General features: G+C 48.3%; 1 protein-coding gene across 1 annotated transcript in view; it reads left to right on the top strand.

The window, feature by feature from the left end:
• Positions 1-26,032, top strand: part of LOC112554012 (repulsive guidance molecule A-like) — a 38,104-nt gene extending 12,072 nt beyond the window's left edge. The window contains 6 exon segments of the mRNA XM_025221567.1: positions 4,345-4,529; positions 10,561-10,799; positions 10,801-10,927; positions 10,930-11,099; positions 22,975-23,524; positions 23,527-26,032. Coding sequence (XP_025077352.1) covers positions 4,345-4,529; positions 10,561-10,799; positions 10,801-10,927; positions 10,930-11,099; positions 22,975-23,524; positions 23,527-23,720 — 1,465 coding nt within the window. The 3' untranslated portion in view covers positions 23,721-26,032.
• Positions 26,033-27,661: the final 1,629 nt, after the last annotated feature.

Below are 27,661 nucleotides of genomic sequence, written 5' to 3'. Positions count from 1 at the left end.
CCCGCCCCCTGTTACCGTACAATTCACACAGCATGTCTCAGCCAGGTAGTCAACGGACAGCCAGTCAGCAGGTGCAGACTACCATCTGGGTAGTGCATGCGGATTCCACCCCATCTCACCCATCGTGGATGACGGCAACCGATGATCTGTCGGAATAGTCGTGATTAAGCTGTAAAACATTTGCTGGTGTAACCGTGGCTGTAAGATTAACTGTTTGAAGACGACTAAGATTATCCTGTGTACAGGTATCTGTAAGATTAACACGTGTCAACAACATCAAGTTCCTCATTTTCACTGACGCCTTCTCCTCTTGCTGTTACTCCTCAGCAATGACGATGATAAAAGATAACTCTATAAAATAAAGCAAACATCGATCTTACAAATTACCTGACGCAGCTTCGGACATCAAAAGGCTCAGGTAACCAGACGCTTTGTGGCTCGTAACCATGGAATATGTTTACAAGACAACAGTTGACATCTCACCTGTCCTCTTGTCCATGTACAGGGATGAAGGCAGACAGAGAGTTGACACTTGCAGTTGACCCAATGCTCCTCTTGCCTCGCGGGAGGCATGTGGAACAGCTGCCTGACCCCTATAATTCGAGAACATAGGGAGCTGTGGTGTGTGGGACAGCTGCCTGACGCCTATGTGACGATGGAGCTGAGGTTCGAATCCTTCTTGAAGGGCTCGCTGGTTTGGCGGGAGGTTGCGGCATAGGAGGATGACGGGACTCCCCTAACTGCGATGTTGACATCAGGTGGGTGGTGACAAATTGTCGTCTCCGGCAAGGCCTCTTCACAGCCTTAAAAAAAAAGTCTCCCTTTAGGAAGGGGTCACCAAGCGGGTTTACAGGACCTGAGATGCCCTTAGACTTGTCCTAGTTGGAAGTTGTTTTTGGGGGGTGATGGTGGCGGAGCGGAGGGGGTTCCTATCCTCGCAGCTCGCTGCAGATTTGTCCCAGTTGGGAGGTGGCTTTTTTTGGGAGGGAGGGAAGGTAAGGGTTACTGTCCTCGCAGCTCGCTGCAAAAGCTGCAGCCTTCATGCGAAGGCTTGGCGAGGTGGTGAGGAAGTTTGGGCACGAAGATGAAAGGGTGGAGGATAAGAGGTGTGAAGAAAGAAGGACTTGCAGGATTTTTTAACAGGGTGAGGGGATGTTGGGGGAAGAGGTGCATGTGAAGGCCGTGAGTAAGGACGAAGCCGAGGTTACACGACGAGGAAGGAGAGAAACCCGTCTGAGAAACTCTAGGCACCTAAGCTGCCTCTAGTCGGGTAAAGTGTGTGTTGGTGTGTGTGGTTGGGGCTGTCACTGGCAGTCTGAGAACAGCGAGTTTCAGTTTACACCAAAGAGTTGTCTTGAGAAAAATTTTTTAGTGTAATTTTTTTATGCTGTGATGAGAATATTGGCAGAGTTCAAACGGGTCATTTAGACATACACTGTAGACATACAGATAGACAACCCAGGACAGTTCATGCCCCCTCGTGTATTTTGCTGCTATTTCAAAAGCTTCATTTTACTCAATATCAGGACCAAATAGAGTCTCAAATTTCTGTTTTGTTCTCTCACGCGTTCCACGTTTGTTTCTGTCTTTCTTTCACTCGCACACACAGCGAGATCGTCACACGCAGTGTCGGACCGGTACCCTTGAGCTATTGAGGATCCTCAATACCGGCGCGCGCTGTCTCAACACGAGTTGCGCCCCTTAGAGCGCATCCCTCCCACTGTCGTCTGCACCCTCCACCCTCTCAGCCACCCTGCCAGTTCCCTGTCCAGTCACTCTGTCAGCCACCTTGCCAGCCACCCTGTCAGCCTCACTGTGAATGTTGAAGACAGTTGTGTAACATCACATAACACGTTCCTCTTCCTCTCAAGCAACCTCTGCCCTCGTCCCTCAGAAGCAGCCGCTGTTCTTTGATGTCAGTGCCGCAGCACTTTGAGCGGTGTCTTTGAAGTCGTCAGTCACTGCGTATCCTGCTTAACCAATGGCGTCAAACGCATGAACGAATGAACAAATCTTTATTTACGAGGTTAACGGAATAAGCAAAAGTTATGCTTGAAAAAACATCTCGCCCTCGGACTGATTACTAGAAAGAAAAACCTGACATTAATTCAAAGTTGTGTGAGAAGGGACAATGGTTTTGGGGGTGAACTTTCGGGACATCGAAACTAGTCATGCTGAGCGAAGTTCAGGCCAGTAGACAGGACACTTTGATTGGACGCTTTGCCTGGTGACGTACACAAGGAACGAATTGAAAAAAAAATGTGTTGAGAATATTGCGGTGGTGTTGAGGTTTATCGTACTATTTCCAGAACAACAATGTGTTGTGCTAATTATTCATAATTTAAACAATAATGACATGCTCGCGCTGTTTAACAGATGGACATGGACGAGAAAAGAGAAATTTCAAAACTCTTTGTGCGCCATTCGACTTTTATTTCAGCAGTTAACCGTGTCCAGGATCTGGTCGTGAACAGTTTAGCAGTTGTAATGAATGCGGTACTCGGGGTAGGGTCGCTCTTTGGTTGTGTTGCAAGCGGGAAAACCTCGGAGAACTCCCGACGGCCCGAGTAAGGTGTGGTGCGCATGTGCGGGTCCACACGTGCGAACGTTACATGCCGGTCACGTCACAGTTCGCGTTCGCTGACACCGCTGGTGTTGAAGTGGTCGCCGGTGCTGGGCCAGTAGTGAGGCTGTAAGGTGGCTTCTACTGAGAGACTTCTCGTGGCGCCGCTTCTGATGTCGATAGCCAGGTTATATTTAGACAGCAAATCTTACCCGAGTGGATGAAGGCCTGAAGGCTGAACGAACCACCCGCCGTAACAGACTGGGTACCCACCATTGACACAACTAGCAGATCCTTTAGCCTGGTGTTAACCGTCTTTAACGCCTGCACGTTACAGGGGTGGGGGGTATTCTAGCGGCGGTTTGAAACTTTATATTTGTCCCTGCTCACAGTATTCATACTTTTTACTGTCATGTACCAATTTGTAGCAGGTAAACATTAACCCTTTAACTAGTAATTGTAGAATCTGGCAATGCTTAAAACTATTTCAAATTTATTATTATTCATTGAACAGAAGTCAAGTCCACGAAGACTTGCATCCGCAACACGTGCCCCGATCAAAATCGAGAAAAATTAAACGGCGATCGTGTTGGGGTGGGGACCAGGCGCGGTGTGCGTGCGTCTGTCCGCAAGCTTTGCCCCCCGCAGCAGTGCCAGAAACTCAAGAAACCGATGTTAGCCACCGATCGACAGTCCAGTCAGCCTCGCTGTGGGCGCGGATGTCGTGTTGCGCAATCACAGCAGCAATCGCGGTCCTTGCGGCGGGCGGCAATCGAACCGGCGGTACTGGGCCAGCGGCCGGAAGTGGCCGTATCGACTAGCCGGCCGCGGCGTTAAGGTGTGGGCTCGAGGCAGACGACAAATGTCGCAACTCGTTCTGCAGGACCGCACGCGCAGTCTCTCTCCTCCCTCACACACACAGTTATAAGAGGAAGGGACTCAAGCGCTCCGCACCTGGCCTAGAGGTAAGATAACCGACACTCGTTAGTAGGTATCACCGCCGATAACTATCTCCAGACCGGCGGGTGGGTGACCGACATGGGGTGGGTGGGAAAACAGTTGGTCAGTGGGGCTGGATGTAGGAGACGGACAGCTGGGGGGAGGGTTAGTGAGTGATGATGACCGTTAGTAGCCGACATGGAAAAGGTGACAAGCCTGTCCGGAGAGCGCCAACGCTTTGATTTGTTGGCGCCTGTAGTTAAAACTGCCCGCGCGCCGCGGTGTACCTGTAGCCCCCCGGTATTGACAGCACCTCCGGCCCTATGGGTGTCGCTGGCGAGGGCGGAGTTTGCACCTTTGCTGACAACTGACAGGTTTGGCCCCGCCTCTTGACCGCTTTTTCTCCCCCCCACCACCACTCCTGCCCCGTGCACCTCTCCGGCCTGGCGGGTGTTGTGGTGCCCACCATCCCTCAGTTCTTTATGCGGCGTGAAGGCACTCGGAGCCCACAGCACAGCGCTCACACCGGGCCAAGAGGGAGGGAGAGAGATACCTTTAGGCGCAAGCTTGGCACTAAACTGCCTCGGCCTGCTCCTGTGTTGTGTGCTCGGCGGATATATACACCGGCTTGTGTTCACTTCTCGTCTCTGTGTGTGTTGTGTGTCGATGTTGGGATGTGTTGTTGCTGCTGCCGCTGCTGCTGCAGCACTTGAACTGACCATGTGATGTCGGCGGTCGTGGTGCTTCTCAGCTGTCGTGGCTGGGACCCGCGCGACCCCAAGCAATGCGGCGTCCCGTTTGATGGCCGATGGAGTCTCACACTGTGTCTGTTCGCTCCACAGTGCTGCTAGTGAGGCGAGGCGAGCGGAGGCCTCTGGCCCCCAGACCAACGCCGCTGCATGGAAGGGCATGGGGCCTCATCGATACCCGGCTAGTCGACCAGCGCAGCCCTGTTTCTACTACTACCCGCTTCCCACCCGCTTCCTGTTGCCGCTGTTGATGTGCTACACCGTCGCTTGGACCAGTGGTAAGTACCATCTTTGTGGTGGCCCTCACCCCTCCCCTCCTCACCTCCCTGCCACTAAAACACGTTTTTAGCCTGGTTACGATCGTCGCCTTGCTGGTGGCACTGGTCGATAGCAGACTGTACAGTCATCACAGCACATTATGCCAGTGCCCTGGGCCACAGACGTGTTCCAAGCCCGCTTGTCGCTCGGGTGTTGACTTACTGCAAAGGCGTTTGGTGAGAGCTAAAGGCTAAGGGTTTAGCCGCCAGCGTGTAGTGTCGACCATAATCCTATCGTCTGCAATGGCCGCGAGGCGTTCACTGCGCAGGCCCAAAATGGTGGAGAACCTGTCAGGGGGGTAGCATCGATAAAAACATCGCTGTATTTATCAGTCAATCTTTCCTGTTTCTGTTGTCCATAACGTGGGCTTTACCAGAGATCGCTTGACGAGGGTTTAAAGCGACAGGAGGTAGGAGCCGCACAGCGCACTATAAACAGCAGATAAAGCGATTACCGCCATCGTGAGCTGACCCCAGCACCCCCTCCTCCACATTGTGTTCATCAGTGCGCGAGCTACACGGCAAGTCTTTGAAGGCCCGCGGCATGTCTATCAAGTACGACAGCCTGTGTTTACGGTACACAGTTTGCCTCCTCACCTGCAGGAGGAATGCACATTAGGCCAGGGACCCTCGTGTCTCTTGGTGACCTGCTTCTGGCCTCGATAGTTGCTCAGCAGCTCGCGAGTTCCCGCAGTTTTGCGACTGGTGTTCGCTGAAAACAGAGTTTAAGAGATTTACCCTAAAATAATCTCCATCTTCACAATGTCCCCCAGAATTTGTTATCCAGGCAGTTGCACGGTGCAGGGGACAAATATTCGACAAATGTCACGTAGGCCACATAAACGTCCGAGAAGTTATAGATCCTGCTTTGTGGACATCTATTTCGGAAAAAATGTCGTTTGTAAGGCTTTCATCACCAGGGCCACATCAGCCATTGCACATTCATTGACAGGCCCGCGACATGGCCTGCAGCTAATTAGTGATTCATTCGGCTCACGACCAACGGTGCCTGCACCCACTCCACTGCCAAGACACGAGAGTGGTAGAGACAAACACAGCAACAGGAGAGGTAGACACAAGAACAGGAGCCTAATGCTATGGGTAGGGAGGAACAACTGTGCATTCTGATACACCAACCGAGGACTTGATAGGAAGAAGGCAACTTTATGTATTGAGTTTACAGCTGAAACATTAAAATTTTTCTCCACTCTGCAGGAAGTTCAGTTTTAAAACCACCTTTTGTCCTTTTCACCGTTTTTCAATTTTTAAGGTATTTTTTATTTCAATATTACAAAGGAGGCAGATGCATAGATACAGTATTTCCAGTTGTAATCATCTTCAGTCTAACATATTCACCAATAATTCCTCCCTAAATATGTGGTTAATCAAATCTTGCAACTTTCATAAAGCTGTCTTGGGATGTGTGGATCACTGGCTGTGATGTGCTGTGTAGTCTGTAGAGACCAAACTACACCACACTTTGATTTTCCAGACCAGATGTGTTCTCATCAGCTCTTATGCAGCTCTGTACCTTGCTGCTTTACATTTCACAGATGGTCTGCATCACCTGCAACTAAGATTGCATCTTTTTTTTTTTTTTCTTTGTTTCCTGCATCCAGGTTAGTTGAGAAGCAGAACAATAAAGCAAAATATGAGCTGTTTGAGCATGGGCCATCCTAAATATTTAAGTGAAACAATTAGCTCATGAATTCGAGCAAATTATAAGTAAGAAAACCTATTGATTTCAATGAAATACATAATATTGATTTAATTAACTGATATAACACAAGTCTTTTAAATGAATAAAGATTTTGTTGGATGGCACATTGGGTGCTATATGCTGAAGTTAACAAGAGAGAAATGGTTTCATCATCACTCATGGAATTTAGGTCTAAAATTCTTGTTATGTGTGGCATATTGCTTGTGGTGTTAAATGGAGTTTTCTTGAAACCCTGGCCCATATTGTACGTAAATGCTGGGTAGAGGGTGAGCACATTCAAGGTGTCAGCTGAACTGATCATAACATATATAACCCATTTAATTGACTGCTTCGTGTTAAGCATCTAGCTGTCCCTAATGTATGTATTGTGCACCTGGCCCTTGAAGTGAAAAAGCCATCGGGTACAACGAATTTGAAGGCACGCATGAGATAACAAGAATAGTCCAACCATGACGGATCATCCGTGCATGACAGACACTAAATTGCAGTCACCAGAGTTCTACCCCTGCTTGAGGTACACGAAAAGAGGGGAGCTGTTTTCAGTTCATCTTCCCTACCCCTCCTGGACCCTAGTGGGACACAACCTGGCCCAGTTAAGGTGTGGACCAGGATTTGTAGAGTTCTTTGTCAGGTCTGACACATCGGCTCACCAAGATTCACTGGTAGCTCTGGTCACGCTAGGACACCCAAGATCAAAAGACTGAAGTGAAACCTTCCTACTGGTTGCTTTATAGACAGAGGGTCTCTAGCTGGCCTGCAACATGAAAACAACTTTACAGCAGAGAGATAATGGCATCAATCCTTGAAGAAGACCAGGATACAGTTCTGTGAAGAGAATGACATAGGAGTACCAGCCGCTCTCATCCCCTCTTCCACCCTCAGCCCCACCTCCATCCATGCCCATCTCCACCTTGGCGGAGAGAAAGGCGATACAAGCATTCTTATCTTATCTACCTTAGCACCGCCAGCCTCTGCCAGTTCTCATGCCGACATTGGGGAGTTGAAGCAAGGAGGGTCTCCTTGCTGCATGCGCTATCAGCTTTGGTGTTGGAGGAGCTTTAAGGGGCCTGACAGCTTTACAAGATGAGGCCTCTGTGGATGACTACCTGAACAAGCAACAGTTTGAACCGTCTGTTTCCTCTCATGCCCACTCAGAACTTTTTGGCCACTAGAATAGCAAGATGTGCTTTCTTAAATGATCTTTACAGGTGTGGAGCAGATAGGGATAGTGAGAATTTAAAAAAAAAAAAACAACTATAACGCATGATGGCAGCCTTGTCTGGCACATTGGAGAATTTTAAAATGTGGTTACAAATCACATTCATGCATCTTGCATATTCTAAAATGGTTCAGTGGGAGATGTGCACTTTGTGATGCAAAGCTTTCAGAAATGTGTAAACAGAGCGAAGGAAGGGGACAGAAAACGAGAAAACAGCATGGCCGACACTACAAGTTGACATGTCACTTGCATGGCTGATATGTTGCTTACATACTTTTACTTTTTAGGATGAGAGGAGGGGGTAGTTGTTACAAAAAATGTTAAATCTTGTAAGTCACCTAAAACTCATTTGCTATGAAGAAAGAGTTGTTAAACCTGTGCATAATCAATTATTTTAATGAGGCAACGTGCAGTTAAATATTAAACATCATTGATATAAATAACTGAAATAAATAAATTTTAGAAGATTATAGTTTTAAAATTATAGAAGTAAGTGTTCTGGAAGTGATTGGTGTTCAAGGAAGGTGCATGTTTTACAAGGCTCCATAGGTCACAAAGCAGGTTGAATGAAGCTGTAGTGAGAAGGCGGCAACTGTATTGAGATCTGAGAGCAGAAATAAACCTAGAAAATTCCTGTTAATCCAGATTGTACCTTTGACGCCCTACATTGGCTAACAAGGGTTGCAGACCATTGATTTAGCCAGGTTTCAACAGAACACATTTGTAGAGCATCCGCTGTTGACATAAAGACATGCGACTGCAAATGAAAGCAGAGCTTGGTCACCCACATCTAATGAGCTAACTTTAATAGGATGTACCTGGGTGTGATCAAGGTGAATTATTCAGGGTATTACTCATTTATTCTATTTATAACCTGTGTCCAATAGAGTAAATGTCTCCATCTGCATGTTTGTATGCAGGCGCACACACACTTGGGCTGATGCTTCCTGGGTGTATTAGTTTGTGCTGTAGACTCGTGGATTTTTACTCTGTCCCTTAAAGTTTTATTGCAACAGAAGTCCTAATTTCTGCTGTGGTAGAGACAGGGGTAGGAGAGACAAGTTCTTTGCCTGCTATTTCCCTCCTCGAAAAACAAGATTGATTAAGGCTTGCATCATATTCAGAAAACCTTCAGTTGTCAGAAGATATCATCATTGTAATAGTTGGATATAGCAGTAAACCACTGGACAAGACAACTGATGAAACAAGTGAACATTTACAATCACTACAAAGACATTTGTAATACTTCTCACCTTTGAAACATTAGTATTACACCTTTGGTGGTGTTTGAGAAGCTGACCAGGGATACTTGTATTAAATGCACATTTTAAGTTATAAACACTGAAGGTGGGGTCACACATTGCGTTTGTGAGGGGTAGGTGTGTGGGGGACGGTGTTTATTTTTTGAATTGCTACTAAGTAATCTGAAGTAAGGAAAAGAAAAAAAAATTCATAAAAGCTTTCAGTGTAATCAAAAGCATTTTTTTCAATGAGTCGTTTTCTGCTGAAGCTGTTAACACCCTGAGCCCTTATCCTTCTTTAGACATAGACGTCGAGTATTATGGAAAACAAAGAAAAGAATAAAAGGAAGAGAAAGAATATAAAAAAAATATTCCAGGAAGGATGTGCTGAATGTTTAGGGTCGTGGCAGTAAGAGTTACTGGCGCTAGTGGTTTCTTGCTGTCAGGAGGCCGGCAGAAACTGCAGTTCGTGCCCCACAGATTAGGTTAGCATCGTAATCTGGAGCTAATTTTGTAAACAGTGGCAGCTGTTTATTTAGTGGAAAAGTTGGTGTGAAGAAGAGAGAAGCCCCGCGATGAGTGCTTTCTTGCCTCTGTTGATGATATTCCAGTGTGAGACCAAACAAACTGCAGATCTTCAGCCGATGCTTTGTTGATCCTTACTTGCAAAAAAAGGAATTTAGAGTAATCAGAGAACATACAAAAAGTATTCATTTTGTAAGTTGTATATGCTCGGATAGCTTTGTCTGAGAAGCTGTTGATGATGTTACGACATTCTGCGAGATTAACTTGCTAAGAAGGATATGATGCCGTGTGATGGTTTCTGTGTAGTTTTCCAGTTTCTGTCTACAGAAGAATATTGTTGATAAAAATAATGGAGATTCAATGTTTAGCATCCATAAAATGTTGTGGGTTTTCAAACCTCCAGTTCATTTGTTTGTGAATCTTATTGACCAGGTGTTTAAAAACTAATGTGCACTGTAATGTACTTACATCTTGACATCAGATGTCAAAAACTGTTTTATTGGTGTCATGAGTTTTGACATGTAAATCTGTCATAAACATTTGAAAACCAGTCATCATGAAATATTAGCTTTTTATTTCAGTTTATTACTAAATGTCGTTCATTGATGGCACCTCTAACCCAAACTTTCTTACCTTTCCAGACCTTTTGTCTGTTTTCTTTGTGTGATTTAAGTTGTGTAGCACAGTTTATGCATATTTTTTGTGTACGTTCATGGTGTGAGTACTTGCAATTGTCGGGTATCAGTTAAGTGGGTTTTTTGTGATTGGTAAAATTGATGGCTTCACTGGGTAATAGGGTTTTTATATATTCCACAATACTGTGGAGCCTCATTACTGATTGTGTATTTTGTGTTTAAGCTGTAAGGTGGTATTTTCTGGAATAAGATTCAAATGCCCAGGTTTATCACTTTCCACTTCATAGAAAATGCATAAATCACTTTTTAGAGAACTTGCCATCACATGCTAATCTCAAAATATCAGTTTTTTTTTTTTTTTATTAGAAGTTCGATTTTGTGAGCCATTTTAATCTCTGTTAGGTTCAGATGTCAGTGATAAAGTTTCATGTGCATGGAATGTGAATTGAGTAAGCTGTAAATAGGTTGTTTCATACAGTTTCAGTTTGCAGTTGGCAGTTTTGCTCACATTTAGCGTCTGTTGACAATAAAGAATGTAAAGTGTAATGTAACGTATATTTGTACAAATTCCATGCTCCTCCTTCACCAGTTATTCTTACCTGGTTGTGTAATGTACATAATCCAATTCACCAGTGTCTCCCAACTGTTGCAGTGTCAGGGTTTGTCCAGAACAGTTCCAACTGTCAGATAGACCTATGCTGGGAACAGTACGAGACTGCCAAAGACCACTTTGAGCAGGTGGCCAGCACCAGCGTGGACAACAACTCCGGTGGTGGAGCCGGTATCGCCGTGCTGGACAATAAAGCACAGTGCGTGGCACTAAGGACTTACTGGAGTTGCATCCGGATGCACTCACGTGGTTGCCAAGGTGACATCCGCTACTACAGTGTGCCGCAACGGTGTCAAGAACCAGATGAAGCAGTACAACTGTAGTGTCAACGGGCCGACACTGGATCACAATCGTACCAGGGAACCCCAGCGGCCAGTGCCCTACGAGTGTCACTACCATGGGCCCAAGGTATTCGGCACTGTGGGCTCTTCGGCGACCCGCATCTCCGCACCTTTCACAACCAGTTCCAGACCTGCAGAGTGCGGGGAGCATGGCCTATTGTCAACAATGACTACCTCACTGTGCAGGTCACCAACGACCCAGTCCCTGGGGGCACCAGTGATGCAACAGCAACAAGCAAGGTACTTATTTCTAAGTGTGTGTGTGGCTCATGATCAATCGACAAGCTTGGCCTCGGTACATTTCCTCACAGAGTTAAGTGTAACAAAGATCAACGCTTTAAACTGACAGCTTAAGGTGTTAAACTCTCTTAAAGCATCTTTACTAAAGCAACCGGATGCTAAGCGAAAGATAATGATTCTTTGTGACAAAAATCAATGTGCCTGTGAAGTCCTTAAGCAGTGTAGATGTGAATAATTTATGAGACACCGCAGTTTATACAATGCAACAGTTTGCAAGCACTTTTTAAACACATTTTTTAACGACTTCCCATTTTCTGTTTAAATAATTAAAGAGTGGCAAATTTAAAAAATATTTAAAGTTAAATAGATTGTACAGAATGTTTGTGTCAGGCAAAACCAAATTAAGAATTCCTAGAGCCAGAAGTTCAGGACAAGCTGTATTGATCATGCTATTGGCCATCAACTGTAGGCTTTCTGTTATAAGAAACTTGGTGGTGTGTTCGCTGAGGGTTGACAGGCATTCCTCCCCATGTGCCCGCGTGCACGCACCTGCATGCCTGAGGCTGCTAGCAGTCAGACACACACCCCTCCCTCGCCACCAGGTGCACATGTAAACGCGCCTAGCGATGCATGCCCGCGCGTACTGTCGGTGCACGAGGTTGTAGTTGAAAATTCCGGTTGCTGCATTACCAACGGGTCCATTCGACTGACAACGATGGGGTGGGTTGGGGGGTAGCTGGAGGCTCATGGAACACCGCACACTGGCAGGAAAGGGGTGGTGGTGGCTAGAGAGGAGTTGACCTGCAGGTCTTACCTTTGTACACGAGGTTTGCCCTACCCCGCCGTGCAAACATCTCCCCCTTCTTCCTGTGGCCTACCTTGGTGTGGAGCTCACGGCCCCTCCATTCCTCCACCTCCCCACAACACCCCACCCTCACGTGCCAGGCGCACAAGCGTGGCGAGGGGATGATGAGACCCGCCAGTCATTTCCATACCCGTCCCCCTCCCCTCCGATACATGTACTCCCGGGTGCTCCCTGTACGGGTATTATTTTCGTGTACATGTACATGTACTTACAATGTGTATACACTTGTGTATTCAGTGTACAGCATACTTTGTGGTGAATGCGTACTCCCATGGCAGTCCAGGGTACCAGTCGTTGTATGCCAAGCACCCTGATTGTCCATCGGCGTTGTGATTAAACAAAACAATGGCCTGTGGCACTGCGCTGTGTCATCTGCCACAGACTGGGTAGCTGAGAGGGTAGGGGAGAAGAAGCGAGACGGGGGAGGGCAGAGGTCGAGGTGTTGCGGTACAGCAGCTGACCCATGCACCGCTTGCCTCTGGACCCTGACGCAAGCACGCGCACCAGCCCTCGCGCCACCCCCGCCCGTCACGCCAGATAAGAGGTTCGCAGGCCTCGGCGGAACCAGAGCGAGGTAAAACGAAAAGCCATTCCGAGTTGCTAGCAGGCATCCCTGTCTTGGGGTGGAAAGGGGGGAGGGGAAGGGAGGTGCAGGGGTGGTTTGTGGGTCGCCTGGAGTGTGATACGTTGCTGCTGCGGCGCCATTTTCACGGCGCGGAGAAGGCGAAGGCCGCGGGTGGAGGCTGTGATGGTCCTGGAGGTCGGAGGTCGTCAGTAAAGCGCTCCAGTCGTTCGCCGAGGTTTAGCGAGGATTTTCAGACGGCGGTGCAGACGATAGAAAATGTAAAGGAAGGGTCGAGCTTTTAGAGTTTAGAAAAATGTTTGTGTGTGTGTACGAGAGATAGTCTCAATACAGCCGCTTTCACTCATTTCAAGATAAAGACTTTTTCTTTTGACATTTGCAGCGCCTCATTGGTAGACCAAATATTATATGTTGCCACCCGAGTAGAATCTTCTCGACTAGCCAATGATCCAGGTAGCAGGTAAAGAAAATTGATGGTAGTACAGTTAGAGTTGACATTCCGCGATATGATAATGATGATGATGATAAAACTGATCAACAAGGGCTGTGGTCGTTCAGACTAAACTGTTGGTTAAACAACTCAACCATTGACAACTGTCTGTCGTCTGACGTGGACAGTAGTGGAGTTGCTCATGCGTGCTATCGCGTTTTCACTTCCGGCTATCCCTCCCCTCCACCCCGCCTACACACGTACCCTGCCTTAATCACATTTGTGTGTATGTGCTCGCGCTCGTCTCAGTCGACAAACCTGGACTTTCAGGACAACAACCCTCGGATGTACGACAGGCCTGAAAGTCACTGAGGTCGGGTGAAAGGCTATCTTTAGTTTTGTGGGTAACTGCTGTCATCTGTACACATCTCCAGACCCTGCCTCGGGTAAAGAGTGGAGGGCTGTGTGTGGTGGGTGGGGGAACCCTACCCCTGAGCTGTCAAGGTAGACAGGACACTGTGTTCGTTAGTACGCCTGGTCGCCTTCACTTCCATAATTTGTCTCCGTGTCTGAGCGCTTGTGTGTGCGTGCGTTGTTACAGACCGTGGGGGAGGATTTCTTCTTTTTTGCCGGACCAACTGGTCCTTTGTTACTTGAGCTTTTCCTCCCGGACAAATTAAGGCGGGTGGAGAGTGAGACGGGGGGTGGACCAGGCGGTATGAGCGGCTTTCGCGGAGGGCCCGAGCTACGAGGTTTAATGGGGGAGAGGGCGACGGCTTGGGGTTGATAAAGGAAACGGGTGGAGGTTTTTTTTTTTCGTTTTTGTCTTTTTATTGGACCTCGCAGGTGAACGTTGGCGAAGCCCAGGTATAGGAGAAGGTAGGTGAAGCAAGCGGGAAATGTTGTGCGGTAGAGTGCCTTCATTAAAAGGAGAGGGGAGAGGTAGAGAACATTCTGGTACAGGGAAAAAATAATGATAAATGCAAAATGTGTAAAGCGCATACTTACACTCCTAAGGAGCAAGTGCTCTTAGTGCATGAGAACAGAACCAAAACATGGACGGCGTACGAGGGACAGAAAACAAATAGCATGTGAACTATCAAAGATGCGAAGTAGGATTTTTTTTTTCTTACAGTATAAACTCGGTATCTCGCCATCAATCCAGCATAAATGTAGGGCGAGCGGCGAGGGTGGCGACAGAGAGGGAGGGTATACAACAGAGAGGGAGCGTATATGATCCCCAACTGGGAGGGAAGTTTAGGAGGAATCCGTTCTGTCACAAGGTTAGTGAGGTAACGAGTTTAGACTTCATTCATTGCCACCACCCATTCTACACCTAATGGCGGAAACAGAATCTCTTCTCGAGCCCCTGGTCCAAGATGAGCAGCTTGATGGTATCGCACAGCACAGCACGCGACGGTGGAACTTGTTGCCAACGCACGCACGCCCCCCCGCCCACACACACACACGCACGCCCCCCACACACGCACGCAGATCGACGTAGAGCCCTCGTGAGTTTGCTCGACACCTGACTAGGCACTCGTCACGCCAGCCGCTCATTAGTAAATTAGCTTGTACGTGGCTTCGCATGGGGCTGGGTGCTGGTAGCGACGCCAGCCTCTCTCTCTCTCCTTCCCGGCAGTTGATGCTCCCTCCCTCCACTTTGCACTGTACTCCCCTACCCACCCCTATCCGCCCACTCGCTGTCCCATCTCCTCCCGCACCAGCTTGCCTTCACTGATAAAAACACACCGAAGTGCGTGCTGCCATGGAGGAAGCATCAGGTTAGGGGTGAGGCTGGACTGTATTTTTCTCCTCACTGCTTCCACCGCTTTTCTTTCTCTCCTTCCCTCCCTGCCCGTCACAACCTCGCCATCCTTCGTCTGTCCCTCCTGCATGACCGCCTCCAGTCGGCTGAAGTGCCACCCATCTCGTGTGCATCGATCTTCGTGTCCCTGCCAGAACACAGGGTGAGAGGTGGCCTCTTGGCGACCGGCGTCACGTGCTGCCAGACAGCCGCAGGAGGAGGAGGGAAGGGGTGAATGCTGGGGTGGGTGGTGGGAGCCAAGAGCTGAACACTTGTGATGGTCGAGCTGCAAGAACAAAAACTTTACGAGATGTTTTGCTTTTTTTGTTCTGTTTCAACATTACTCGGCGGCGTAGTCGAGCTTTCAATTGCAGTAATGTGAAACGCATGACACTGAACGAGATGGTCGCCATCCGCTCGCCGGCAGAACCAATTAATCCTCTCTCAAGCATGCGCCATTATTCGGATGGGCGAAGAGCAGTGTGGAGGAGGAAGAATGAAAGGCAATGCACACCTCAGACGGTGGTCACAATTGAACATGATAGCCTACCCTCCCTGACACTCGGGTGGTTTATGATGTAACAAAACTCTACAGCTGGAGAGCTGCAACCTTTGCTGGCTTCCGATGAGCGAGAGATTTAAGACTCATAAAGCAGACAAACATCTGGAATGTTCGCTTCATACCTTTTGGTGAACACTTAACAGCAAACTGTGTGTGTGAAAGGGTGGGTGTGTGTGAAAGGGTGTGAGAGAGAGAGAAGGGTGTGTGTGTGGCTTGCATCCCTGATTATGTTGCATCATTTGACATGAGAACTTGTCCGCATGGATTAATTTAAGATCGGTAGTAAATCAACAGTTCTAGAGGAAAACGATTTTTGCTTTTCGACCTGGTCTAGCGATGTTGTTTTTTTTTTTTAAGGGAGAAGTGGGTGGGTGGCCTAATGCAAACGGTCACACGGTGCTCAGAAAATAAAAGCATTGTCTTCGGGTATCTGCATCACGGCCCCTTCATCTCGTGTGCAGTGGCAATGGAGTCGCCGCTGGCATCTTGTGCCCCCAACCTTTGACCTTTTGTGTTTAACCTTTGCTCCGTGACCCCTTGACTATGGCATGGGAGTTGCTCTGATCGGCTGAGGAACATTTCAGGCTATACACTTATCTTGCGTACAACCCGTGGGGCCAGGCTCCCTGGGCCAGAAGGCCTGCAGGTGGACCCTAGGGAGTTGGCTGTTTCCAGCTTCTGTCTTCATGGCCACCCTGCGGGTAGGACTGACAGACACACTGCAGTGGTTGAGGTGCGCCTGTCGTAGGGCGGGTACAACAACATTATTGCTAGAGTTATCGGTGCTAGAGGCCGGGGTTACTTCCTTCTCTGTATGTTGACCTCGAGGTCCTAGCATCACGAAGTCGCAGACAGGACCTAGGATTGTCTTTTGCTGTGCACCTGGGGAAACCTGGAATTTTTGTCTAATTCGAAAACAAAAAACTACAACAACAAAAACGGACTCCGTCACCTAATCATCATTTTAGCTAATGTAGTCTCATTCGCCAGAAGCCGACTGAAGTCCCGACGCATGCGCCGCGAAACTATTTCTTTGAACACGTGGTGCACGTGCTGGTAGTGCCGTCACCGGACCACTGGCTGTCGAGGGACGTTCAGGACTTGAGTTTCTCTGAGTTTGCTCCTCAGTTCTATCTCTTTCGCTGATTTTTTTTTCTCTCTCTCCTTGCGTGTTTCGGGCCGACCTGGCTGCTCATCAGAACCCTGGCCTCATTAGGGTTTCCTCCTCCTCCCACGTTTCCTGCAGACTGTTGGAGTAAATCTCTCAACGGACCACCTGTACACGTTGGGCGCGCAGCTCCCCGGTGGCGCCAGCTACCGTGACACGCACTGGCCTGGCCAAGGGTTTGAACCCTGATAAAATTTGCCACATTATCCACACATTATACCCCAAGTCTTTGAATATCAAGCAGTGATGAACAGTACAATGTACAGTCGACAAGAGACGATTTCTGTCCAGTGCCTGTTCTGTAAAATCAAGTATCTCCTGCCATAATGAACCTTCCTGCATGATTTCCTATTTTTAATCCCCAGTGCAACCGTTGGATTTATTATATTGTGCTCAACTTCAAAATTGTGATGTGTAGAAATGTATACTGTATAGTGAACCTAGTATAAAGATCTCATCAAATACCATGGCCATGAGACCACCCGCTGACTGATGTGAACTTTGATGTTGTGATGTTGAGGACAGCGATCTCTTAGTTATTGAGTAATCTGTTGTTGTGAAAACATGTTGAGCAACTGAGCGGCCATCATCAACCGCAGTGCTGGCTATGGCCCTACAACAGTTTATTATCAATCTTGTGGCTGGTGTGATTATTGCCGTGTCACGGTTACATTGTAGACAAGATAATCACTGTCTATCCATTATGTTGCTGACACGTGCATGGAGATCATCAACAGTCTACAGGGACACGCACGTGCACGAGGCTTGTTGGGATTTAATGGCAATATTTTGGGTGGACTGATCAGACCTTGCAACCTGCTAACCTCGTGGTGGAGTCGGACTGGAAAGTTTGGCTCCGTGAGACTCGGTGCTCGGTGTAAGAATAGCAGCGCCTCGGTCACTGGAGAAATTAGTGATAATTGCCGCGATGAGCAGTGGGAGATAAAGACTGCTGTGGCTTCTGGTGGATTTTACATGTTTCGTCTCCGGCACCCTACCCGAGTGAACTGTACCCCGCTCCTCCCCCCAGAGTGAACTGTACCCCGCTCCCCCCCCAGAGTGAACTGTACCCCGCTCCCCCCCTTAGAGTGAACTGTACCCCGCTCCCCCCCCCCTTAGAGTGAACTGTACCCCGCACCCTCCCCCAGAGTGAACTGTACATCGCACCCTTCCCCCCAGAGTGAACTGTACCCTGCACCCTCCCCCCAGAGTGAACTGTACCCGCAGGGCTGTGCCAGGCTCCGACGTCCTGTGGTAGGCTTACACACACCCTTACCCTGCTTCTCACTTTTCTGCCCTCGTCAAGTCTGATCTTCACGCGGCTCTAAAAGTCTCTTACCCTTCCTTCCACCTTCTCCTCCTCTCCCCCTACACCCCGATCTCCTTCCCCACCCGCCTTAAATTAAAGGGGGGAAAAATTCGTTTCAGCCGAGCAACACCTCCGCCGTAATGAATTCATTGTGCCATGCGCGTAGCGTAGGTGCCGGCACGCGGGGCGAGAAGAGCGCGGTGAGCAGCGGTCAGGCTACGGGCGGCGCGCTATAGTCAGGCCGCGCGGCTTCCTTGTTTTTGCGTGGCGGCGGGGCTTTGTACTGTGTGAAAGTTCACCGGCAACCGGCCTGTGGCAACGGTACACAGCCTCCCCTCCAGACACCCCCAGCACTCTCCCCCCACATCCTCCCCTCCCATACACACTCATCCCGAGCCGCTTGCCTTCTCGTGCGTGCTTGCATGACGCGCGTGTGCGTGTGTGTGTCAGTGCTTGCGTTCGAGCGTTGCTATATCGACTAGTCTCTGTAGGCGTGTGCACGTGCATGCTTGTTCAGAGCGAGGCCCTCAAGACGGTTAATCATCGCACGTGTGTGTGTGTGTTTATAAAATAATTGACGTAGGGGATGCGTGCGTGCATTCACATGACAACGGATGACTGTTGAATAAAAGGTAATAATTGATGTCGATGGCATAATTACTTGAGGACAGCACTTCCATCAAGCTGGTCGCTTCTTTCCCGTTACATTTTGTGGCATAGCAGGTTGTATGTATTATGTAAATGTTTGCCTTTCATGTGGAGATTATAATCTGTATAATCCATATTATGTAATAACCAAACTCTTCGGACTTGCAGCTCGCTTGAAATCATAGGCTGAGTCAGGCGCGGCGTGAATTCAGCTCAGCGTGACGTGTCCCTCAAATACACTCACCCCTCCCCCAACCCTCGGGACGGATCTTCCCCAGACAGACAAGCGCTCGTGCATACTGCTGACCATGGGAGCTTTCAACAACTAAGTTTGTGTGCATACACCCGACAAACTAGTCCTGATCACAATTTCTTAAGACCACCACAAGTACTGTGGAAGTTCAACACCTTGCTGGCAAAAGCTTTCATTCACAACTGGACTCAGTGATGTGGATGAATGTGAATGGCGCTACATCGCAACTTCACATATTAATATTATAGGCTGCACATCTGCAGGCAGAAAAATGTGGATGTGGCCGTTAGGTGATAGCACTTCGCACGTGCAAATAGTGAAATGAGAGAGTTGTGCAGATATCCGATGTGTTTAGGTTCCAATAGTCGTGGTTGTAGTAACCTTTCACTCGGCTTCCTAACCTCACGAGGGTCGTCACACATTCACAAGCCGTGTGTGGGAGTATTGGGGGTGTGGTGGCTAACGATGTTGGTGTTTGTCATCATCAAGCACCTTATCAGACGACACGCCCGTGCACCTGGGCCCAGGTGTGACGTGACGTGACGTGTCAGGCACGCGGCCTGTGTCCCGGCAGTGCCCAGGTGGCCTGTTGGCTGATACTGTATCACTCACATCGATGCTGATCTCTCCGACTGGAGTTGTCGCACGATAGATGAAGTGCACTCGACTCCGCAGTAAGCATCGAGATAACCACAAATACATTGTTGACACTTCGCCAGTTGCTGAGGGCAGGGCTGAGATTGTCCTTCGCTGATATAACAATTGTCTCATGTGCTCACCTGTAGGACCGTTGACTTGCACGTTATTCACTCTCCCAGGTACAGATTGAAGAAAGAGAAAAATCGCAAACTGTTTTGTCTCATTGTCTCCCTGCACTTAGCCGCACGCGCCAGCATGCATGACGTGTACAAAGCTTGGCCCCAGTGAGTTCCTACAGCGAGGGCTCGGTCCGATGTCATGGAAACCTTTCTGACAACTGTTCCAGGGGCTACTCGCTCGTTCTGAGGGGAACACCGTCGTGCACCAGTGTGGTGTCGGCCTCGCATTCCTCCCATGCTTTGCCTCCTCCTCCTGACGGCTTCTCCCACGTTTTGTCTCCGCGGCTCAGTCTGTCTTGCGGTTACCTAATCTGAACGTGATGGATGATGGAGCCGCTCGGCATCCGGAGATCCCCTCGGCAAAAAATATTACGGCAGATTAAGTGTTATTTCACATTTAATATACATCGCATTTTACATCTCATAAATTCTCGACGCATGCGCCGTTTTGTCACACCTGGGAAAAGTACTGAAGAGGGGGGCAGGAGTGATGGGGGTACACCACGTGACTTTAGTGGGACAAGAGCGCGTCGGAGGTCGAGGGTCAAAGGTCAACAGGAGTGAAAGGGGGGAAAAAAAGCCTTGTGAATGGGAGACAGACTAAAGCTGTGCGTGCTTGCGCGTGCCTGTCGGATTGCTGTCACGCTGCGCCTGGTGGAGCTGACGTGGCTAGGGAGGGGGTGAGCTGGCGGAAAGATTCTGACGGTTGGGAGGAGGGGAAGGTAAATATACGCTTGACCTGCGTGTTGGTCACGCCTGACTGGCTGACGACGGGACGTCGAACATCAGCGACTACACTGGGCGACCCTGAGGTTGTTGTCGACAGCGTGTGTCACAGGCAGAGAGGAGCTTGCACACGCCGACCGGCTCCCATCCACAAAAGATGGTGGCGTCCGTCCACTGGGCCAGACAGCCGGCAGTGGTAGAGTTTTCTGTGAGTGTCAGACGTGTTGTGATAGGCAGTGAGGTTGTGGTAGTGAGGATGTTGGTGAGGAGGGCAGGTGTGGGGACGAGTGAAGGAGGTGAAGTTTGTCAGCCGAGATCAGAAGGCAGGAAATGGATGCTTGACATGGTGGGAATGTTGGGTAGTTCCCATACACAACCGACACTCGGCTTGTGTCCGGCGTGCGAAATACTTTAACTGTAGCACCTCGGTCTCCCCCACCTCACGCACTCTCTCTCACACACACACACACCCTCACACACACACCCTCACACATACACACACTGTCTCACACACACACTCATGGCCAGCTCGGTGAGACGAGCTCAGCTCGCTGTGAAAGGAGGCCACTCGCCAGGTACACACGGCCTCCTCCACCTCTATCGGTTGTGAAAGATGACGCTGTCTATCGCGGGAACGTGTGAAGACACAATAGTCACTGCTTTTCTTTCTTCTTCCTGCGTGCACAATGGCCGGGCTGCCTGTCGAGTGCGTGTGTGTGTGTGCAGGCCAGTACAAGCGGTGTGTGGCTCCGCTTCCCCCTCGCCTATGTCTCGGTGTGTGTGTGTTGGGGAGGAGGAGGGGTAAGAACATGGGTCGTATCTCCTGAGGTAGGGTACACACTGCAGGAGGGTATGTCGGGTGGGGGTGGAGAGGAAGTGGCTCGGGAAGGGAGGGAGCAGTGAAAACATGGCGCTTGGAAGCCATTGAAATGCCGGTGGTGTCAGGGGGTGTTATCGGGCTGCACGTAAATCGTCTGCGGTTTTACAGTTGAGGTGTTCGCGGGACTCCCTCCCTCTTCCGCTGGCCAAGCTTCTTCCTCTACTACCGTCAGTATGTGAGCGCGCGCGCACGTGTGTGTCGTGTATGCTATGCTCAGTACACGAGCACCAGTCAAGTGACCCTTGTTCTGGCCGTTGATGGTCAGTTATTTCAAATTTATGATTTTAAGATAACTACCCCCCTCTCATCAGTTCCTCTACTGAGGCATGTCTTTGTCTTGCCCCACTTTTATCTATCCCGTCCTCCGCCCCGCCCTCTACCCTCCCTCACCACCTCGTCAGGCCATACAGGAAGACACCACTGTGTCTGCGATAGGTGGTGGTAGTGTGACGGTGAACCTTTGGCTTCTTTATGGACACGGGTGGGACACGGCAGGAGTTGAACACCTCGGGTGGAGTAGTCGCGCGGTTTACTGCAGACCGACGGATTGCATGCGGAAAAGCTTGTGCTGGGCAGGATGTGAGGACGAGAGGGGAAGAGATAAGATGGAGGTAAGCATGCGACGACAAGGAGAGAGGAAAGGTTAGACTGACGGAGAGAGCGAGTTAGGGGAGGCAACTCTTATCGACCCTAGACGGGTTGGCTCCCTTCTGCCTAGCGCTCGTCTCGTGTGTCGTTTCTCTCCTCGTCGCCTCGCATCCCACACCTTGTGCACTCTCCCCCCTCCTACCCACCCCCTAACTGTCCTGCTTGTTACTGCCTCGCTGGACGTTGAGGGGAAAGAGGGTTGATGATACAGGGGGTTAAAAGGTCGAACTGATGGAGGACTGGGACGGGTGGTGATCGCCTTGCACACTCAGGGAAGGCCATGTTGTTACAGTGATGGGTCTGTAACTGGTAGTCATCAGTCGTGTTGCTCAATATTTTTCTCGCTGCTCCTTTCTCTACAGGCTTGAAATAAGAGAGAAGAAAGGCAGTGCATTCGTTCTGCACGGGTTCTTGCTGGTTGGCCACCAATGGGGGTCGCGTCGGGTACAAATAAATGACCTGGAAGCAAAGGAAGATGTTGGGGTAGGGGGAACTGGGGTCACATCTGAAGCTGGCAGTGTGGTGCCAAGAAATTCCGATGAACGGGCTCCCCGTCCCCCGTTTCTCTGACCTGGTACTGTGAAGGAGCCGCGGACTTTTTTTTATTTTTGTAGCGATTGCCTTTCACGACTGGGGATCGGTGCGACCGCGACAGGCCGTGACGAGACCGCTGCTGTCGCCGAGAGTCTTATCCAGTGTTTCGGTGGAGGGGGGAGTTGAGATGGTGTGGTGCTACAGTAGGCACACGAGTTGGGTGTGTTTGCCCTCATTTCTGAATGTTTGACTCTTTGCTCTTTGTCCTGCAGGACTGAAAAAGAGTTACACATGTGTCTCAGCCATGTTTGTAATGCTGAACAGCCGTCTTCTGTTCTGCGCATGTCTTTTAGCGAACCTCATGACGAAAAGGTTCATATCCGTTGCGGACTAAGTGGACTTCTCTTGCCGCTTCACCCACATACACACCCCCTACCACCAACAACTGTACACACAAACACACTACCCACAGCCAGTTGCATACACTACCCACAACCAATTCCCAAGGTACGGTGGTATTTTCTTGTCCGTCTGGGAATGTGGTGTTAGTGAAATTAATGTGTTGTCACAGTTGCAAATGCTACTCATCGTTATTAACGGAATGCTTGCCTCCATGTAAACTGACGGCCTTGTGTATGTTTCAGCTGACTGTGATAGTCAAGAGCCATCCTGAGTGCGGCTCCAGCCAGTTCCAGACATACCAGGCCCAGACGGACTCCCTCCCCGGTTCCTTCGATGACGGCCACAACGTGTACGGGTCCCATGGCGGGCTGGAGCTGGTGGAGGTGGAGCCTAACAAGCATGTGGAGATCCACATTAAATACATCAACACCACCGTTGTAGTGCGGCAGATCGGCCGTTACTTCACCTTCGCCATCCGAATGCCAGAAGAGCTGGTCAACAGCAGCCACAGCCGCGGGGAGCTGGAGCTGTGCACACGGGGATGTCCCGCCAGCGAGCGAATCAACTACCAAGAATACCTGGCTGAGCGCCGAGACCGTGTCCCGCAGGTGAGCAGTACCTACGACCTGGAAGACGACGATGATGATGGCAGCATCAGCAACAAGCCCTTGTCACGACACGAGGCAGAAGCAGCATGCAGGGATGCGCAGCTGGTCGACTTCTACTTCGACTCGTGCGTCTTTGACCTGATGGCTACAGGGGATCGCAACTTCACCTTGGCAGCCATTATTGCCCTCAAGACCTTCTGCACTTAGACCCAGCAATGGCTAAGCAGCTCAGCAACAGGACTGACCCAGAGCTGAAGGATGCTGGGTACAGTGGAGCTCCCTCGCTCGTTAGCAGACAGTCTGTGGTGTTGCGTGTGACATGGACCGTGGTGCTAGCACTGGTGACGTTGTTTTACCCACATGTAGTGGGAAACAGGTGAGCTGAACTCCGACCCCTAGACTTTGACAGCTTTCATGGGTTATTGGCTAAGGTAAGCAAGAACTCGTCATTAAGAAGTATCAGATTACCAGGTTACAGATTATCGTGAGCTGTGAGATATTTCATGTGGAACAAAACTGAATGTCAATGGGCTTTTTAAGTATTAACAATTTCTGTGAAGACTCTCCATATCTGGAGTTATAAAAGAAGTGTTGCCAAGGCAATAAAAAGCTGATTATTTGAAGGATTCAAACGCCCGAGGTATACTGAACATACTCTATAAAATCCAGGGTGTGCAGACAGTTTCACTGAAGTGAGCACTTTTATCAGTGAAGCATCTCGAGGAACTCAAGGGTTGAGAGTTGATGTTTTTAATCACAAAAAGCTCCACCAGACAGTGGAAATGCACATCATCATCAAGGTCTTGTCAAGAGCTTGTTGTGTGTCGTCAGGAATGTGGATCCTGCAGGCCAGTGCGAGTATTTCAACAATTTTGCATTTTGTTGTATACTTGTGTACACACAGATCGGCAGTTACTGCTGCTTTTTATTTTTTTGATTCAGCCAACACTCACGTGGTGTGCAGGAATCTGCAGAGGAATTGATTCCATGAGGACCTATCAACTTGAAGAATAGTCTTTATCAGGGGGGAATTCTAGCTCACTAAGATAGCTAGTTCTCAGGGTTGGGTAACCTAGGGCTGACCATATTGTCTTCTACAAAAACATCCATAACATAACAGCAGGGCATACTCAGCATTTTAATGATGTAATTAACAAACATCTGTTATTACCCCTCACCCACATTTAACATTTTACACAAACTTTGATCTTACAAACATTTTAACTTAAGGGGAACTTTTCATTTTAAGGGAAAGAGTTGTTATAGTTTGCTGTCTTTTAAAAAGAGTCACTTAAAAACTACTGATAAAGAAATTTTTCTTCTAGGTTGGATTAGTTGGATTAATTTTATAAAAAAAATTGTGTTTCCTGCCCACTACCTGTGGCTCTAGAAGGGGGGTAGCTGTCTCTCCACCTTACTCCCTTTACAGTCCCATGCATTTAATTGCTCTGCAGTAAAGTGTAATAATAGCTGTTGTGAGTGAAAAACAGTGGACTGAATATCATCAGTAGGTTTCATTGATGTGTGTACCCGACTGGTGAAATCAGCGAAGTGTTTGTTGACGATGCTTGAAAGGCCACAATGATAATTAATCCGTGACTTCCAGTCCGTGCTTGGAACAAGCTGCGTCTTGGACAGTTGCCTTTATGCACTGTGTGTCAGTCTCAGCAATAATTTACTCTTCTTCTGACGGGTTGATGTTTAATTAAGTTCACCAATCATATTTATTAGATGATCAAAGTTGATAACAGTGATGGTTGAGGGAGCTAACTCCTCATGTCCTGTCCCCCTTCCCTCATCCCACCAGTTAGCTGTTCAAATTTTTGTTGCATTTTGTTGACTACATTTTATGAAGGAGTAACTGCATTTTGTACATTTGATTGGCAAGATTTTTAAAAATCTTTTCCTGATTATTTTTTTTTTAATCGCTCAAGATTGGAACTGATTAGAAGTTTAATATGTTTTGTGGATTGGAGACATCCACTGGTTGGTGATATCCATTGCTGAGTGATAGCCACTGACCAGCGATATCCTCTGTTCTTGCCATAGCAATAACATGTCCTACATGGAGATGGTCCCAACGATGATCCTAGGAATGGTAATGGTTGCCAAACACTCTAGAAGTCTGTTTGCGTTCTACTTAAAAATTAACAGGTAAATGTATGTGTGTGTGTGAGAGAGAGAGCAAGAGATAATGTATAGGCATGTATGTGGGAGAAAGAATGTATGTGCATGTATGGCTGTTTATATACAGGACCACGAGCTGTGTACATGCGACTTGCCAAGAGTGGGATGTGATGAAGGATATATTGTTTGTAGAGGCATGTGTACAGAACCGGTGTGGTAGGAGACTGCCGTGTGGTGCCTCTGAGGGAAAAAGTGTGTGGAAGAATATCCAACTGAAACTGTAAAAATATGAGTGCGATATTGTGAAGTGTATGTTGAGGCACATGTGATCTGTAATTTTGTGTGTGTGTAATGTATTCAAGCGTGGCCTGTGAACAGCAAAGTTTGATAATCATCAATGTGATGTATAGTTGTGTGAGTGATAATCATCAATGTGATGTACAGTTGTGTATGTGAGTGACAGATGTGACAGGAAAATGAGAAGAAGACCTTAGAATTTTGATGGTTTGGATGCATTGTCCTTGTTCAAATTTCTTTTATGAAAACAAGGAACTTTTGAAACAATTCTGCTTTTGTCTGATTTGCCTTGCCTGGATGTTGATGTCTTCGCTTAATCTTTATTGGGAAAATGATCTGCAGTTGTTGTTTTTTTTTGTAAAGGGTAAAAGCAGAATAAGATATTCAGTTCAGCATCAGTCTTTAGATTTAGCTGAGAAATAAACCCACAGCCATTTGCAGAAATTGTGGCTGTAAAGTTCTTTAAAAGCTGAAGGCAGCTGAGTGTTCAAAAAATGTGTAAAGTTATAGAGAACAGAAAATGCAAATTTTATAGAAAAATGCAAATTTTGCTGAAAGGCTTCTCAAGCTTTCTCCAGGAAGATTCCCACTTTTAAAATCTTGAAAGACGAACAGCTGTCAAACATTTCACAGAGCAAAATTAAAAGTGACCATCTAATTGAAAATAACTTTTTTATAAAAAAAAGTCCTTAGCATTAAAGTTAAGATGTGGAGGAAGACAGTGGACTTCCTAAAGCTAGGATTACACTCTTCAAACTAAAATGTGTTCCCACTTCCTGCAGTGAAGAAAGAGAACTGGTCAATCGTCCCAACTTCCGGTCGGTTTGCTGCGGGCTGCTATTGCAGGCACTGGGCCAACCGCAGTCGGCGGAGTGCGTCCCGACACCAGCTAGATGGACGGCCGACAAGTTTCCATCAGTTATCGGTGTTAGCCTCAGAGATGAGGCGGCTGACACCAAGCGCCGTAACTCTTATCGCGGCCTTCATTAAGTGCACGGCCACGCAACAAATTAGCGTCGACACACTGACCTCTCGCCGCGGGGTCAAAGGGTGAGGTCAGCTCAGGCGCAGTCTGTAGTCGGCAGCGGCTCACGACCTGAACTCCGCAGAATGCATCATCAGGAGCAACTGGAGTACGCATGCGCAGTCTATAATGTATTCAAAAAGAAAAGTAAACAGCGCCCGCTGGCCGTCGGTCACAAATTATGTCCCCGCTCCTCAGCTCATCCTCCAATCCCTCATCTCGAAATCAAACTACACTCTGCGGATACAATGACAGCGGAGATGAAGGGTGTTTAAAACAAATGTAAGAGATCGGATCTGCTCATGGGTTGAGCCTCTGGGTAGGTGGGCGCAACAAAGCGGAAGTAGTTTTCCTGCAATTAAACAAAATGTGACGTCACGAGTGTACCGGAGAGATAACTCAGTCCTGTGGGTCTGGTTCTCGCTGTTCTCCTAAAGGTCAGAGGAACAGCTACTAAAATATTCGTCGGTGAGACTTAGCTGTGTCGTACGGTAGTAAATACAAGTATTTATACACTGTTGTATGTATAGTACGATACGAGGAAAACCACGAAATTCATTCAGGTATATCTGTTTATGAACTGAAGATTCAGTACTTGTCATCACTGTCTAGTCTGTCCCTGACAGAGGGGGGCAGCTTGCCATCCACCTCCCCTCTCGCGACTTGGCACGTGTGAACTGTGTGGAGGAATCGACTATGAGATTTTGTTTTCTTTTGCGAAGTTTCTTTCAGTTAACAGGACAGTCGATAAAACAGTTATCGCAATTTTCTGGATAAGAGATACATTTCACGCACGAAGGCAAACCTCCAAGTCGGCAAGGCAGGTTGTTGACCTCGCTGCTGTCATAAATCTGAACTAGTGTCATGTAGGCA

Source organism: Pomacea canaliculata, linkage group LG13, assembly GCF_003073045.1.
Source record: "Pomacea canaliculata isolate SZHN2017 linkage group LG13, ASM307304v1, whole genome shotgun sequence".
Classification (NCBI taxonomy): Eukaryota; Metazoa; Mollusca; class Gastropoda; order Architaenioglossa; family Ampullariidae; genus Pomacea; species Pomacea canaliculata.
This window is presented reverse-complemented; position numbering and strand designations above follow the sequence as displayed.